The 17,196-nt window shown below is 37.3% G+C and overlaps 2 protein-coding genes across 2 annotated transcripts; both read left to right on the forward strand.

The window, feature by feature from the left end:
- Positions 1-4,518: 4,518 nt before the first annotated feature.
- LOC116210041 (protein LOW PSII ACCUMULATION 1, chloroplastic-like) lies at positions 4,519-10,122 on the forward strand. The gene is made up of 9 exons (XM_031543835.1): positions 4,519-4,807; positions 6,025-6,128; positions 6,823-6,958; positions 7,125-7,356; positions 7,880-8,037; positions 8,389-8,577; positions 8,717-8,817; positions 9,100-9,196; positions 9,775-10,122. Exons 1-9 carry the CDS (start codon positions 4,574-4,576, stop codon positions 9,847-9,849), a joined length of 1,326 nt encoding a protein of 441 aa, XP_031399695.1. The 5' UTR covers positions 4,519-4,573; the 3' UTR covers positions 9,850-10,122.
- A 6,352-nt stretch (positions 10,123-16,474) lies between these two features.
- Positions 16,475-16,828, forward strand: LOC116212198 (rapid alkalinization factor-like). Its single transcript, XM_031546767.1, has one exon. It carries the CDS (start codon positions 16,475-16,477, stop codon positions 16,826-16,828), a length of 354 nt encoding a protein of 117 aa, XP_031402627.1.
- The last annotated feature ends 368 nt before the right edge of the window (positions 16,829-17,196 follow it).

Below are 17,196 nucleotides of genomic sequence, written 5' to 3' on the forward strand. Positions count from 1 at the left end.
TCTGTGTGGATCGATACATGCCCATATCTTTTTACCGTGGTTCAGGTTGGATATGTATGTATATATATTTCTTTAAAAATGCTTGAGACTTTTCTCCTCTAACTATATTTTTTCATGGTTTATTCTGTAACTGATGAATCTAAACTTTATTAGAGGATTGTGCTATACTGTAATGTGCAGAATTTTTCCTGTGATTGGGATGGCTAGAAACAATTGTAGAAGGATCTGAATGACTATTGTTCGTTCATTTCAAATTTTCAAACTATAAAAATATTTGAACTTTGCTCCCCACTGATTTGATTTGTTGGATCAACCAGTTATATCTTCACTGATTTGTCTTCACTGTTGCAAGCTGAATTATTAGGTTTGTACTTATTGTATTGTTTGGTTTTCTGTTAATGTTGTTGTTCTGCAGTTGGGTGCTTTGTTAATGTTGTTGTTCTGTAGTTGGGGGTTCTCGGGTCTGGTGATGCAGATGGCTTGAAGCTGCTGGGGGTTCTCTTGTTCTTGTTCTGCAGCTAAGGTCTGTTTCTTTTCTGTTTTTGCTGGGGGTTTCTGCATGTTTCTATTGTACTGGGGGTTCTGTTGTTGTTTTGCAGCTGGGGGCTCTCGGGTTTGGTGATGCCGATGGCTTGAAGCTGCTGGGGATTCTCTTGTTCTTTTTTTTGTATATGGGGTCTGTTTCTTTTCTGTTTCTGCTGGGAGATTTGTGTGTGTTCCTGCTGTTTTGGGGTTCTCGGGTTTATGTTTCTGTTGTGCTGGGGGTTGTTGGCTTTGTTGTTCTGCAGATGGGGAATACCGATTTTGGTTATCTGAAGGTTGTAGTTGAAGATCAAGCTAAGGATGTCTGTTTTTTCTGTTTCTGCTGGAGGTTCTGCATGTTTCTGTTGTGTTGGGGGTTCTCGGGTTTGGCTTTTTTGGGGTGAAATGTGTTCTTCGAGTCCAATGTGGGGGATTTGTTTTAGGGTTTTCTGTTCAAATCAGGGAAAGGAAGGAAAGAAGGAAGGAGTAAAATCAAATGTGTTTTGGGGTTTTCTCTTTGCATTTATGTTCTTCTGTCGTATAGCCAGTGAAGGAATTCAAGAGGAGGAGGTCACAGTGCCAATTAACGGCCGTCTGAGCACTTCCCGTCAGGGACTTCCCATTTTTCGAACGGAAGGACTAAATGGTACAAACGTTTGCAACATTCGGACCAATTTGTACACACAATATGCGTAAGGGATCAATTTGCAGTGAGGTGTATCTTTCAGGGACCAAATTGTCAATTTTGTCAAATTTTTTTGGGATGTTACAGTTCAATACAATTTTTTTTATAACAATTGAGTACAAAACTTCCTAAATTATTGTAAATAACTACATTTCATCAGTTATCCACCGACACCATTTGCAATTTCTGAAGTGGCAGATGAAATATTATGAGTGCGTTTGACGTGAAAAAATAATATAAGAAAAGTTATTTTAATAATTTAATAATAATAATAATTATTATTATAAACAATAAAATGAAATTAAAAGAAAAAACCTCTCACACACACACTCTCTCTTCCCCCCTCTTTCTTCTCATCTCTATCCAGACTTCCAATGCCCACTCTCATCGGAGCCCTTGTAGGAGCCATCGAGGGAGCATTCCCCTCCGTTCACTGTCTCTATCTGTTCTCTCTTTTCATCTCTGCTCTCTCCTATCTCTTCTCTCTCTTCATATCTATCTCTCCCCTCTCTCTCTTCTCTCTCTCGCTTCATCTCTGTCTTGATTGGGAGACAAAGAGGAAGGCTCCAATATGTTTGAGACCCTCATCGGCGCCGCCCTCTCCTCCGACCCTCGTTGGACCCTCTCTCTCCTTCTCCCTCTTATGTTTTTGTTTTTCCTTTTACTTTACTTGTTGTATCAAGGTGAGGGTGCCGCCCGCGAACTCTAGCTCCGTCGGGGTAGGGTCGCCGGTGATACGCTCCCACCCAGACCGAGAGTTATGTGATTTTTCCCATAACTCCAGATCGGGAGTTTCGAGGAAAAACCCAAAACTCGAGAGTTCTGGGGAAAAGCCAAGAACTTTCGATTTGGGAAGAAACCCAGATCCCTGTCGATTAGGGTGTTCATGGTGCAATTCGATTCAAAAGCCGAACCGAATCTTTTTGAACTGCAAGATGGTTCGTTGGGCTACTTGATTATCGAAGGAACCATTTGATAGTCAAAGAATTGAACCGTTTCGACCAGTTATTTGGGTTTGGTTCGAAGTGGTTTGGTTCGATGTGATTCTTTTTTAACAACCTTAATGTCACGTGTGAGTCAAAGAGAAGATAAGAAGAATAATTCTTTTTAAAGAGTTAAATGGTTTGGAAACTAATCGAACCATTCATGCCTTGCTGAATCGAATCGAAAAAGAACCAGATCAAATGGTTTGGTTCGGTTCTATGGTTCAATTATGTTTTTGGTTCATTTTGAATAGCCCTAACACCAGCGACTTGGATCGGTGAAGAAATATAAAAAAAATTTAGATTAAAAAAGCAAGAAAGGGAATGAGAGATGAAGAGGAACAACAACTCCCATGGAGGGAGAAGGGACAATAGCATCGGTGATCTCATGCCCTGCTTGCTGGAGCTCTTCCTGTGGGTGGCTTAAGGAGGGGGAAGGATGAGAGAGATAAGAGAGAGATGAGAGACAACGTGAGATAATTTTTTATTTTTAATGTTTTATTTGATTTTATAATTGATTCAAATTTAAAGAAATAAATTTTTTTATAGTATTATTTGCTGCGTTAGAAATCACTAACGACGTGAGTGAACAACTAGTTGATTGCAACATTTTAGAATGTTATTGTTAAAATAAAAAATAAAAATTTTCGTACCAAACTGTATTATCAATAAAAGGTTTTACACCACCCAACCTTTTTACCACCACCACTCTTCTTCTCCAATGTCGGAATGGAAAGCCGACGTGCATCCTAAGCGTAACGTATATCATCAAATTCCCTCTCTCTGTTTTTCTTTAATATTCTTCAGGGGTCAATTTTTGAATAGGCATAAAACTGGTGCTTATATATAAATTGAAACAAATACAGTGTTGATGATGTGGCTTTCTCTCCGCGGCTCATTTCTGTACCCGGGGTACCCAAGAAGATCCTTCTTTTTCCGTTATTATAGGTAAATAGACAATTTTTTTTTGCTTGGAAAGTAATTAGGTAAATAGGCAGTTTGATCACATATGTCATGTTTAGGATGCATGCTTGCTCCATATATTAGAACAAAATTCCTGAAACCCTAGAATCACACATGTCGAAAATGTCCATCGTAGAATCGAAAGATACTCTTTTAGTATCTACACATTAATTTTCATATTTTACTGAAATATCGTTAAGGTCCATTATCAAAACTTTAATAGATCACTTAATCGGGCTTATAAATGGAATAACATATAATACATAACGTTTAAAACATATATATCGAGCCACATCGTTGAATAAAATTTAACACCATATATTGTATGTACATATTTCAGGGCGTAAAAAACTTACCATGTATAAGTTTAGTTCCTATATTTTGTAATCCGACCTCATCAATGGAAACCGAACCGTATACAGATCATGAATTATACCACAAGTTTCTAATAACTCTGTGAACCCACGGATGAGGTTAAGTTGTACCTCCTTTAGTAAAAGTTTCCCTATTTTCCTTAATCTCCTCGACCGGCCAAACATTCCAATTAAAAAAAAATGCCTTTTTTTTTTTCCTTGTTATGGTTAATATCATTCAGGGCCCGTTTGGTTGGGCTGATTCGGGATTTATTCCGGCCCAATTCTATCAGAATCCTATCATTAGAATCTCAATTATATTCCCCTAAGATTTCATTCTCTTACAATTTTAACCCTTCTCGATTCCATTATTGTGAATCAAACGCCACGTCAGTGTTAGCCAATAATTTGGGAATGGAGTTAAATTTCATTTCAATTCATTCCACTCCATTTTTTTTTCAAATAACAAAGTAATTATTACTTATTTTGTTATTTTTTATTATTTAATAATAAATTTTCATACATATTTTATTATTATTATTATATAATTAATTTTTTAATAATATATTCTCTTTTTTCATAGAATGTTTGTATCAATTTAATAATATAATTATTACTTTTTTTCTTATTTAATAATAAATTTTTATACATAATTTTTTATAATCATCATTATTATTTCATTCAAATAAATAAATATATTTATATTTGGAATGGAGTTGAGTTGGACTCTAACTCATTACTAATCGCAATCCAATCTTATGCATCCTATTCCGATGAGACAATCCCCATTTCACGAACAACACAGCTGCCCGGCTCGGAAAAACGAAGAATTTCCCAAATTTCAGTCAAAACTGACACAGAAAAGCCAAAAGAGTGACATTCAGGAAAAAAACGACGGGGTCTGCTCACCACAAATTTAAAAGGAAATAATAATAATAATAATACGTGAAAAAGAATAAAAAATAAAAACCCACAAAATCAGGATTTTTCAAGTAAAATATTGGAAATTGGGCATTGCCAATTGCCAGTTTATCAGTTCCGTGCTCTGCTCTGCTCAGTTCTCTCCTATGGCTGTCGCTAACCTTTCACTGAACCACCAAGTCCTCTGCTTCAGAGCCTCATATTCAAGAACAGAGCCATGGCTTCCCAGCGCGGGAGCAACCCTCTTCAAGTTCCCGAAGAATGCCCGCTTCTCCTCCGCAGTCACTTGCTCTTCTTCCACTTCCCAGCCCCAAGAAGCCAACACCCAGACCGCGGAGTCTTGCGTCAACACGGGCCTCCAACTCTTCTCGAAAGGCCGGGTGAGCTCATCGATGTCTTGTGCCAATTCTCTGAATTGCATGACTCGTTGTAATTTCCTCTCTAGTGGGTGCCAGCATCTGGAATTCTGCATTTGCAAGCGTAGCTGTTGTATAAGTTTCCCTGCTGTTGGATTACATGAGTTGGTGTGATGCTACTACTTGTCTCTGCCCGGCACATTTTCAAATCATTGGATGTATTAGATATCAAAATGGTCGGCAGAAAAGTCCCTAGGACATGGTGGTGTGATCGCTGCCTTTGCAGCCACGGCCGTTCTAAATTTGAACTAAATGCTATAATGTGAGAATTCTATGGCCAGGATCACTTCAGGTTTATCCGTGTTGTGGCCCTGTAAGGGAATGATTAATTCATGTAGCCGCTGAAGTGCCCATATGATTGTGTAGCTGGGACATTTTATTCGATTTCATTTTTCGTACTGGATAACAGTCCCATCGGGTTGGCCAAACAACAAAAAAGGAAAAGGAACCCGACCTGGATTGTGCAACTTGTTTATCTTAGATAGTACTTTCGCACTGGTCATAAGAGAGGGTCAGTAATATCATTGCACCCACTAGCATTTTAAGAAATTGACCGGGATTTTTTCAAGTAGCCATTGAACCGACCGTATGACTGTCTAGCCAGGGCATTTTTTCAGTTATCATTCTCTTGCTGAATAAGACTCCAATCCGGTGGCTAAACAACAAAAAAGGAAAAAGAATGTGACCGGGATTGTGCAACTTGTATGTCTTAGTCGGTACCTTCATACTGATCAGAAGAGAGAGTCTGTAATTTCATTGCATGAAATAGCATTGTGAAAGTTGCATTGTGCCCTATCACTGAAACTTTGATGTGATACAACTTCAAATTTGCTTGGATGTGAATTCGTCTTTTACACGCTCGTCATAGATATCAATTTATCCATTCTCAGAATTCTGTAAGATGTTCTTTCTTATACGGCCCTTCATTGGATGTAATATCACAACATGAAAAATGGCAATTTTATAAATGATAGTCGTTTTTCACCAAAAAAATAAATGATAATTGTTATCTTCAAAGCCAAAAGTTCAAATCAATAAGGTTTTACCATATGGTCCCTTTCAAAAGACGTGTTCCAGAGTGGTTTTACACTTTGCACTTTATAAGGATATCATGCTATAGAGTTATATCCTTTCATTACCCAAAATAAGTTTTATCTAATATCAAGTTTTTCAATTTCCAGGTTAAAGAAGCTCTGAACCAGTTTGAAACGGCTCTCACATTGAATCCTAATTCCGTGGAGGCACAGGCGGCACTATATAACAAAGCTTGCTGCCATGCCTACAGGTAATACTTCGTTGTGACCAGCAAACTCAAATCTATGTTCTGTTTCTAGACTACTTCATCTGGTGAGATGATTTGAAATGAAACAGTTGAAGTGTCTTCATTCATTCATGAATAGAGTCCATCGTAACATAAGCAGAATGCTGTTGATAGTTTTTCTTGTGTTATCCTTCCATCGCGCGGCCTCCAGCCCCATCCTGTTGTTAAAATTAAACAGTATGATTTGAATTGAACTTTTGGGGAATTATGCCTTTCCTTATCAAACACAAATGTGTAGATTCTCCCAATATCCATCAGTTTTAATACAAGTGATTTTCTTCGAGCTTTCACCAATGCGTCTGTCCAGTTGATACAGGAAATTAGAGCCTTCAACAGAAATTTATTGGTTATTGATATTTTTGAGAGTTTTGTGAAGGTAGATATGAATACTGTCTAGTGCCAAGGTAATATTTGCAGCAGAGCAGAGTTTTCTGTGGAGATGTTATCATACCAATCCTGTCGAATTATTTACTTCACATGTCTTACCTGCAAGTCTGAAAGAACATGGCTGCAAAATTTACTTTGGGATTTTTGATGATATAAATAAGTAAATAAATTTATGCATGTGTTTTATGTCAATTTGGACGGTACGTAGACATTTTGTTCCAGCTCATTGATGATTGCTTCTGACATGTTGAAACTTTTTCACTTGAGATAGAGGGGAAGGAAAGAAAGCAGCGGATTGCTTACGTTTAGCTCTAAGGGAGTACAACCTTAAGTTTGGCACTATTCTCAATGACCCAGACTTGGCATCCTTCAGAGCACTGCCTGAATTCAAGGAACTTCAGGAAGAGGTTGTTAGCTAACTCCATTCCGCCCCATTTGATCAAACTTACCATATATTAGGTGTCCAAAAGTTAGTAGCTGTAAGTTGAGAAGGAAAAGGGGTGAACTAATATCACTTGTTGTATGAAGACTGGTCGATGCATGCATCTTATTACTTTATCTTAAAATCTACAGGCTAGATTAGGTGGAGAAGATATAGGCTACAGTTTCCGAAGAGATCTGAAGCTCATCAGTGAAGTCCAAGCACCATTCCGTGGGGTTCGAAGATTCTTTTCTGTTGCACTCTCTGCAGCTGCTGGGATTTCATTGTTTTTCACTGTACCAAGGCTAATTCGCGCAATTCAAGGTGGAGAAGGTGCTCCCGACCTCATAGAAACTGCTCAAAATGTTGCCATAAACATCGGAGGTAATAACTATGCCATTCATTCAGCTTGAATCTGATCTAAAGTGGACTTTCCATTTAATATTACATGGATTGCCTTGGCAAATGAGAGTATAGGTCCTTTTTAGGGGTGAAAGTCACTATAGAGAATTTAATGTCATCTAAAAATCATCATTCAATTTGGTAAGAGTCTATCGAAGCATGATATCTGGTTCAGGGTTCTTTGCAAGCCCTCATTCCTGTTTACCTTACACTATCATTCCTGAAGTGTTATTCCAATTCTTTCCAAATGTAGCCGAGGCTCTGCTTGGGCATAAGGGGCAGTTTTAAACCACCTTTGAGATAGCTTAAAACTTTTTGGAAAAAGTGGTTGTTAGTGTTTTGCCAAGAGATAGCTTAAACCTTTGAGATAACCGTTGTTTGATTCCAAAAAATTGTTGTTGGATCAACCTTTTTCGAAATTTCATTTTATAATATGATCAGTCGGTTAGTATGAAGAAGTTGCCTCTTAGAAATGACTAAATTTTTTGAATCAGTGACCAAACAGGTATAATTGTTCTTGTTGCGATATTTCTCTGGGACAACAAAAAGGAGGAAGAGCAGCTCGCACAAATATCCCGAGATGAGACTTTGTCGAGGTTGCCTCTGCGCCTCTCAACTAATCGAGTGGTTGAACTCGTGCAGCTCAGAGATACAGTTAGACCAGTAAGCAATAGAGCACTTCTCATCTTCTTATTTGAATTTCTCCATTTTGGTATATTCTCCTTTTCTCTTTGATTACAAAGCTTGCTTCCCTAATGCTGTAAATTAATATGCCTTTTATATCCCCAATTCAAGAATTCTCTCGGATACAATTTCTTCCTGATTTGACCAAGAAAATTAACTTTAACTGGTATATCTTCATTGTTTATTTTCCTCATCATTTGAATGTCATAAATCAAACCTAAACCTGTGGGAAATGCAGTTACTCACTTAATATTCTTTTCCTGGTTAATTGCTTTATTTTCTATGTTTGTCTAGTCTGGTCAATTTTGGCTCAGGGGTAGTCTGTTTAAGGTTATTTTGGCAGGAAAAAAAGAAACGATTGCCTTGGCAATTCAGAAAGCTGAAAAATTTCGAACTGAGCTCGTTAGACGAGGTGTTCTTCTAATTCCAGTTATATGGGGCGAAGGAAGAGAACCACAAGTCGAGAAAAAGGGCTTTGGTGCCTCTCCCATGGCAGCTACTGCTCTGCCTTCTATTGGGGTAATAATTAGCAATGCAATTTGAATTTCTTTAAAAGCTGTCAAGTGTCAAGAAATTCATTCTTACAGCAAATTCTCTTGTGCTTAATGCTGCTCTTAGTGTTTCTCTTCTCTTCTACTCAAATTTGACACCTTGGCAGGAAGATTTCGAAAAACGGGCTCAATCCATAACTGCAAAATCAAGATTGAAAGCCGAAGTAAGACTTAAGGCGGAGGTTGTGTCACCGGCCGAATGGGAAAGGTACTGCTGAACATCTTTTCTTTGTTATGTCTCTCTCTCTCTCTCTCTCTCTCTCTCTCTCTCTCTCTCTCTCTCTAAGTATGCATGAGCTTGACTTCTACAATTTTGCTTTTTTTCTTATTCTATAGTCCTCGGCAGTTTTCCTTTTTTCAGGTTTAGATTCATCTTAAACATTGCTATACAATGCTTTTTTATTTAATCTCATTCTTTATTTAATCTTAGTGATCTGTTTCACTCTGACTCTAAATATATGTAATTTTTTCCCTGAATGTATTTAATAAGGTGGATAAGAGATCAGCAAAAATCCGAAGGAGTGACTCCTGGTGAGGATGTTTACATTATACTGCGACTTGATGGCCGTGTACGGAGATCAGGCAAAGTGAGTAAAATGCATAACCCTTGTTACCTGCTCCTATGCTCTGATGGTCAATTCATGTTCAACATCGGCATCCTTTTTTGGTACTTTCAACTTCAATATGTTATGTAAAACTTTAACCGTGGAGACTTCTTGTTGCAAAGAGAGGAGACTTTGAGAATAGTTGAGAGTGATGCCATTGCCAGTCATTTGTTTGTGAATTACTGTTTTCAGTCTGAATTATTTGAGGTATCAATTTCATTTTTTTGCTTCCCCGAGTTTTCTCACTATGGGCAAACTCTCAAATAGACGATCTCGTTTTTCTCTTCTAAGATTTCAAACTCGTCTGCAGTTAAGACAGCAGAGGTCAAAAAAACCTTAGTAGAACTGGACGGAAAACATAGCTGCTTCTGCTAGTAGGCCTTTCTTCCAGTCTTCTAACAAAACTTTGACAACCCTTGTCTATTCAAAGAATTTTTTTTCTGTCCAAGTGAAAGGGAAGATTGATATATGTGAACTTTCATAACATTTGGCAACAAATTGTGAAGGAGCTGATCTGCTGAATATATTTCACGATAACTTCTTCTCCTCTACGCTAATAGGGCATGCCTGATTGGCAACAAATCGTGAAGGAGCTGCCGCCGATGGAAGCATTACTAAGCAAGCTCGAAAGGTAGACAGGTATATTTCTGCGGCCATTGTTGCTGCTGTTTAATGTAACTGATTATTATACCAAAGAAATTTTTGACGAATACATAAAGCGATTCGTGTCTTTTTAAGTCTGTCAGTGTTTTCATTCACTAAATTCATACATAGGTTGGACCTTCTGTACTAATGTTTAACCACCAGAAGAAGCTGCATGACCTGTAGAATTGCTAATGACTGGGCATTGTTTTAAAATCCTTCTATTCAATTTGCAAACAATCGGAACACATCTTGCTTTTCACTTAGCTTGGTAGACGGTTATCGGGGTTTTACTTGTTTTGGAATCCTTCCCTTTGTCATATCATCAGACGATAAATGCCGGTTAGCAAACTCTATTTCATCTTTCTTAAAAGGGAGAACCTGGCACCGATGTCTTTAGTTTGCCAGTGATTCGAGTTAGAACCATCCTCTAAATATTATCTGTTGATTCTACATGTCGTGGTTAAAAACAAGTCACCTCCATAATCTCCTTTTCTATCGGTAAGATTAGCATCTATTATTGTGAAGACTAATCTTTGTATCGATGTAGGTTTGATCTAGCTACAAGATATTTCGAGTACAAGAAGTAATTTTGCTGGTAGAATAGCTAGCCATGAAAAATTAGATTTTTACAGCAAAAGATCAATGCCAGTAAACCCATATAATACTCCAAAATAATTGCAGTGAAGAAGCGTGCCTAATATAAAAGGCTTACGATGAGTAAAGAATGAAAATTAGTCTTCCATCAGCACGGTACAAATAAAGGTCAAAAGTATAATTTAGTGAACAAATGTGTCACTAAAGTTCGTTGGATCGATGAGTCAAAAGACAAGGGGAAAATATTACCGTATAATACGGTTTTTTGCCATTTTTCACTCTGCAGCATAGGTTGAAATAATTTCATCATACAGCACGAATTTTTTTCCTACCGACATAGCACGCCATCGTATTCCATCAAAAAATGAAAAAATGCCGTCGTGGCAGCTTTTCTCAGGATTATTTTGCACAAATGACAACTTTGGGAGATAAAACAAATTAAATAAAAAGTATCATAAAATTAAAAAGAAAAAAGAAAAAAAAAAGAAAAGGTAAAATCAGGCTGGGATAGGAGAAAGTGGTGGGGGCGGTTCCGAGGGGTCCGAGGCTTCCGGGTAGTGAGAGAGTGGGGATTTGCCGAATTCCCATATGGTCGAGTGTGAGTCTTTCTCTGTTTGTCTCTCACTATGTACTTGTGAGTGTGAGTGGCATAGAAGTGATGTTAATCATCTCCATCATACAATTACATTTATTTTCATCCATCTTTTCTAGTTTTAAAAAGATTTGATGAACAATCTTTTTAGTGAAAAAAAAAATGACAAAAACAAACTCCATGGAATATCAAATATGGCATCGAATATGTACTATATGTGGCAAGAAATATAATTTCAAACTTATTTGACTCTTCAATAAAAAGCTAAGTAAGAAGGAATATGTCAATTGCTATGCAAGAAGGAATATGTCAATCGCTATGCAAGAGGACAAGGCCTGAATACCAATTATGGGAAGAGAGTAGGGAAAGGAAAAAACATTAGAAAGAGGGGAGAGAAAATTAATGCTTTTTTAATTCGAGGGTATTCTTGTGTAATCCTTATTAAATTGGGTGCATTAGCCATTAAGGGTGTGGAAATAGCCCCACCTTAACATATTTGTGGTCAAATACCGAATGTAAATTAATCTAATATTTTCGACTTTCCTAATCTAACAAATGTTGTAATACATTTGAAACAAGATACGAGCCACATGAAAGTATTCAGATGGGGGTCGATGTTTCCATGTGCGGAGCAAGATCATATTACACAAAGTCTAGGAGTGCATAACATGTTCATGTTTTATAATATAAAACAAATAATATCAAATAAGTATAAATAAAATAAAATGTAAACAATATCTATTGCTCTATAATGTCCAAACACAACACACGAATTAAAATTTTCTTTTTTAGAGGTGCTTCAAAAATAATATTGAAATTACACGTGTTCATTTATTACGTGACATAGTTTGATTTGTGCGAATTAAGTTCTGATGCAAATTTTGATACATTAATGCGATATTAAGTAATAAAGGAATGCAAAAGTCACGCCGAATAACTAATACAAACATATAAGGCAGGTGAATTTCCTTACCTTAGTAGAGATCATCCAACTTCCTAGCACTATAAAAGGCCCCCACCATCACACTAAATTTATTTACTCAATCTATCAAGCAAACTTCGTCCTCTCTTCACCCTCTCACAAAGCTCTCTTACTATCTTTTACTACATTAGCATTTCCCCTTATAGTCCTATTTTAATGGATGCTTGAAGCACCCAAAACTATATCCATTGTCCAAGACCTTCGGCTCCCTTTTGGAGCCGAGAGGTCATTGTAGGAGTCATGCTCTTCCCATCCTAGATGCAGCTTCTTAAGAAGTATCTTGCTAAGAAAAACAAGAACTAGAGAGTTGATATTGAGAATCCTATATATATATATATATATATATATATCTTTGCAAGATGTCGACGACATCTTAACATAGGCCGTCGGGGCAAACTGTCCTCTTGAATTGCTCAATGGAGCATGTTTCCATTTATGCCAAGGGAAAGCAGTAACCACTTCTACTTCTCTTTGCATGCCAAACCCGAGCGCACATGAACGCGGACTGGATTACGTGTTGAACGATGAGGAAGGACAAATTCGGATTTCGGATAAGCAAGCCTTCGATGATAATAACCACTAAAAGAGGAAGATAGTCCATTGGAACGATGACCGGTTTATTTATTTATTTTGTGGTAAAGAAATCATACTCTTTTAGGACATAGATAAAGTAGGTCCTCCTGCCAAGTGCCATTCTTCCTCTTCTAGTGGTTATTGCCATTGGAACCTTGACTTGTATCCAAAACCCAAATTTGGCCCTCCTAACTGTGCACTACTTCAGCTTCTCCGCATTAGTGTGCATCTGGCTCAACATGCATATAGAAGTACTAGTTGTTGCTACTTCCCCTTTGGCTATTAAGGAAACATGTTCCCTCGAGCATGTTTAGAGGATAGTGATCCCCAACGGTCAACTCCATCAAGATGCCATTGATGTCTTGCGGGTCTATAGGGTTCTCAAGATCACCTCTTCAGTTCTTGCTCTTCTCAAGATTCTTCCTGAGAAGCTGCTTCTCAGGTAGGAAGAATTTGAGTTCTCGAACGACCTCATGGCTTGCAAACGGAAGCCAAAAGCGTTGGATTAATTGATCAAGTGTAGGTACATGATACTTAGGGCAGTACTACATGCACATATTAATTCGTAAGTTCTGCTATAAAGAAAAACTTAATCCTTACTACTAAGATTTTTTTTTTATTTGGCTCATTAATGAGTGCGTGTGATAATGTGTGTAAGCTGAATTCGTGTTGTGTAGGATATTTAGGAGGGCAAGCTTTTTGACTAATTGGCCAATAACCCTAGCTGGTCGAACAAATATCGCCGAACAATATTTATGAGGAGCGACTGATAGTTCCATGCTCGAATTCACAAGAATAAGATTTGAATAATATATAATCTTTCTTTTACCTACCCAAGATAAAAACAAATGTGTAAATAATCATATGAGCCTCTGTCAACCATCAGCAAAGTTATCGAAATTCATTAGGAAATCGATCAGAACTAAGCAGTCAATCAACCTCAATAAACTCTAATCATAATCATCATTCGTATATCTATCGATTAATATGTTAATCTTTGTTCTTTCTCCTCTTAAGCAAGATATTGGCAAGTCCTCCAAATATGGTTTGACGGTGATCTTGGGAATAAGGTGGAGGATCAACTTACTATAAATCTTGACCTTTAAAACTCCCCGGTTGGTCTTGACCAAAAACATCGATTGAATGATCTTGTATAATTTTATTTCCAATAACAAAGCAAGTATATTTTGTCAATAATCCTATCTGTCAAATTTTGTCTAATCTTATCATCTAGTGTATGTTCTTTTTCTTAGGTCAAATCTAGTACATATTATAAAGCAAACATACAAAATATCCGGTGTATGTTCGGCCTATTAATATTCTTGTGAATCCTCAATTTCACATTTTGTGCTTGTACTGATGAATTACGATGTTGGCGCTATGTGTGGAGGCAGATGTTAAAGATTGGTGCCGTATTATCGAATGTGTATGGAAAACATTAAGCAAGTAAGGACTGGCTGGAAACATTTCTCAATACGGCTCCTGGGCCGGATATACATATTATAGACCTCAACTACCCCTTAAAATTAAAGAAAATGGGATGGTTGGTGGTGTGTCACGGGCAAAGCATTCATCATGGAGATAGGCACACAAGACTGAGAGGCATGAATCATGTTATAGTAATTAAACAATATAAGGTAAATATTTTTTTTTTTACAAGTTCTAACACAAAAAACAAAAATTGACAAAGAGATACGAGAAGTCTCGCCCACAAGTATCGAACTGAAAATCTTTTATTATTAAGTGAAAACGTGTGTCACTGTTCTACGCCTCTTTTATCAAATAACTCTTTTATTTTCGTGGGACTTTCATATAAGTAGCACTTTTCTCTCTTTTGTGCATATATAAATAATATTATATCGTGTTTTTATTATTTTTGCGTATGGAAAACAGAAGGTAATACCTTCTCAAACCCATTTTTATTAATCCAAAACATATATGTGCTTAAATGACATGGGTGGGTGAAACCGTAACAAGCAAATGCTTTGTGCATGCAAGTTTTTCATAATACTAAGCAAAAGAAGTATTTCATACGATGATGAAATTCATTCATATACAATCGTGAATGTCTGAGTAGGAAAATCTCGTAACGATGCAAAAATGATGAATTGAGCGCAAAATCGAACAAGGACAAAGCCTGTAATATATTGTAACTTAAGGGTAGCTTCAACCTTAGCTAATATCTCTCTTTATATACACATAATATAATTGCCTAAATAGGTAAGAGGGTTTGGAGATTGAAATTGCTTGTGGCTAGTCAAATTACGAATGAGTAGAAATGTCAATCCTCGTGATCTCTTGTCCTTTTGTGATGAATAAATGTAACTTTGGTTAGGTAATGAAGAAAGTAAGTCACATTTACAGTCTCCCTCTTTTTTTCTTTTAACTTTCCCCACGGCAATCCAACTTCCTTTGAATTTCCAAAGCGGTCATTGAACTGGTGACAGGGGGAGGTTCACTGGAAGAAATTGAAGCCCCGAGTCTCTCTCTCTCTCTCTTGTCCATTACAAAGCTAGTAAAAAGATGTAAAAAAATAAAAATAAAATTGTACGAGAAATTTTACTGTTGATAATTTAATATAAAATCTCTAAGAGTATTAATATTACTGCGCTATTCTCTCCATTAGAGCCATGCCATTACGAAGAAATTGAAGCCCGAGCCTCTCTCTCTCTTTTTCTTTTTCTTTTTTTCGTTACAAATCTAGTAAAAAGATGTAAAAAAATAAAAATAAAATTGTACGAGAATTTTACTGTTGAAAATTTAATATAAAATCTCTAAATATTAAAAGAGTGTTAATATTACTGCGCTACACCGCTTTCTCTCCATTAGATCCATGCCATTACGAGGAGATAATTTTTTTTTCTTTTTCTAAATTTCCTTTCATCTCCTTGATCTTATGGATTTGACAATTCGCACCGTTCCATGGATTGTGTTTCCTTAGAAGGGAATTGCCGGCAAGAGACGAGAGAGAATATGTCGTAAATTAGTCTAGTGAAATTCTCCTTAAAAGAAAAAAATTTGTGACACAGTAGTACACGTCCTCTTCTAGTAATCAAGAGGTTCTAAACTCGATTCTCTATGAGACTATCTTTATTTATTTATTTAAATATTAAAATTTTATTTAATTATATTATGCTCACGGGCCTATCCTGGAGCAGTAAATTCTCTTTCTTAAAACCCTCCACTTCCAGCATAATTACATAACTACCGAGTGGCTTTGGTTTATCGTATCCACATTCCTCCAAGACATTAAACTAAACTTGGAAAACTTCTCTTGCATTAATCGAGTCAAGCCGAGCAGACGGACTTCTTAGATACATGCAAACTACAACCACCCATGATCCCTAATTTGGACGCAGAGAATTGCACTCATCATGTTTAAGATCGACTGATCAATTCTCACTTAACTTTATTGCGATAAAATTGAGCTTTTAGATTGAATCTTGTAATGATCAAATTATTGAGCCTTCAAAAAACCGTGACAATCTGTATAATCTATGCATGCCCTATTTGTCAAAATGTTATCAAAGTCACAATTTTTTTCCGGTGGGGGTGATACCTTGCTCTCCTATACACGGACTTTGATATAGCCTACTATTATCGAGTGAACAAATGAGGTAATTAAAACACCTTACTATGTCATAACCTTTCGCGGTGAATATAACCTGAGACCTGCATGCTCACGATGGTATGATGTCAAGTGGCATTTTAGTTAATTAGGGGAAATTCAATGTCATATCATATGAACTAAAATGCTTAAACTGAATTATAAGAAGTGCCTCATCAATATATAAATACCCCAACTGTCAACCAGAAATAAACCAAAGAGACCACTCTCGCTTCCACCTCCAAAAACATTGCTTCAACAAGAAACATGGCAACATTTTCATCTTTCCTCGTATCCCTTGTCCTTCTCCTCCTCACAGCCCTAACCATCTCAATATCGGATGCAGGCAACGCCCCGTTTGCAGGCAGGTGGGTCCCAACCACGAAGGGCCAGAATGCAAGCTCGGTCGAGGAGTGCCTGGCAGAGAATGAGTTTGGAATCATGGACTCTAAGATTAGCCGACGGATCCTCGCAACTTCCCAGTTCATCAGCTACCAAGCCCTGAGAAGCAACTCGGTCCCATGCTCCCGGAGGGGAGCCTCATACTACAACTGCCGGCCTGGGGCCGAAGCCAATCCCTACATACACGCATGCACAACCCTGTCCCAATGTCGAAGCTAAGATGATAAGCAAAGGTTGTACGTATTCTGCTTGTATTTGGGTAAACTATTTGCACGGGCGTATATATTGTATCGATCCAATGTGAGTGTGAACCAGCCGTAACAAAATGCTCAGACATTACGTGGAGTCTCATTTTCTTCAACTTGAAATACTATTTTGGCACTTCTTCTAAATGGAGGGATCCAGGGAGAGAGTGATTCGGATTGAAATGCCTCTGGAAGGGAATAGACTATAATTTGTATCTATTCCATTCCATTCCCGTGTCATCTTGTCGAAATAATCAGAGGAAAGCATAATATCTCAAACAGGAGAGAGATCTCAAGTTCAAATCTTAATTCTGTGAAAACAAAAATTCCTAGAGATTGCCT

The sequence above is a fragment of the Punica granatum genome, chromosome 6, assembly GCF_007655135.1.
Source record: "Punica granatum isolate Tunisia-2019 chromosome 6, ASM765513v2, whole genome shotgun sequence".
NCBI lineage: Eukaryota > Viridiplantae > Streptophyta > Magnoliopsida > Myrtales > Lythraceae > Punica > Punica granatum.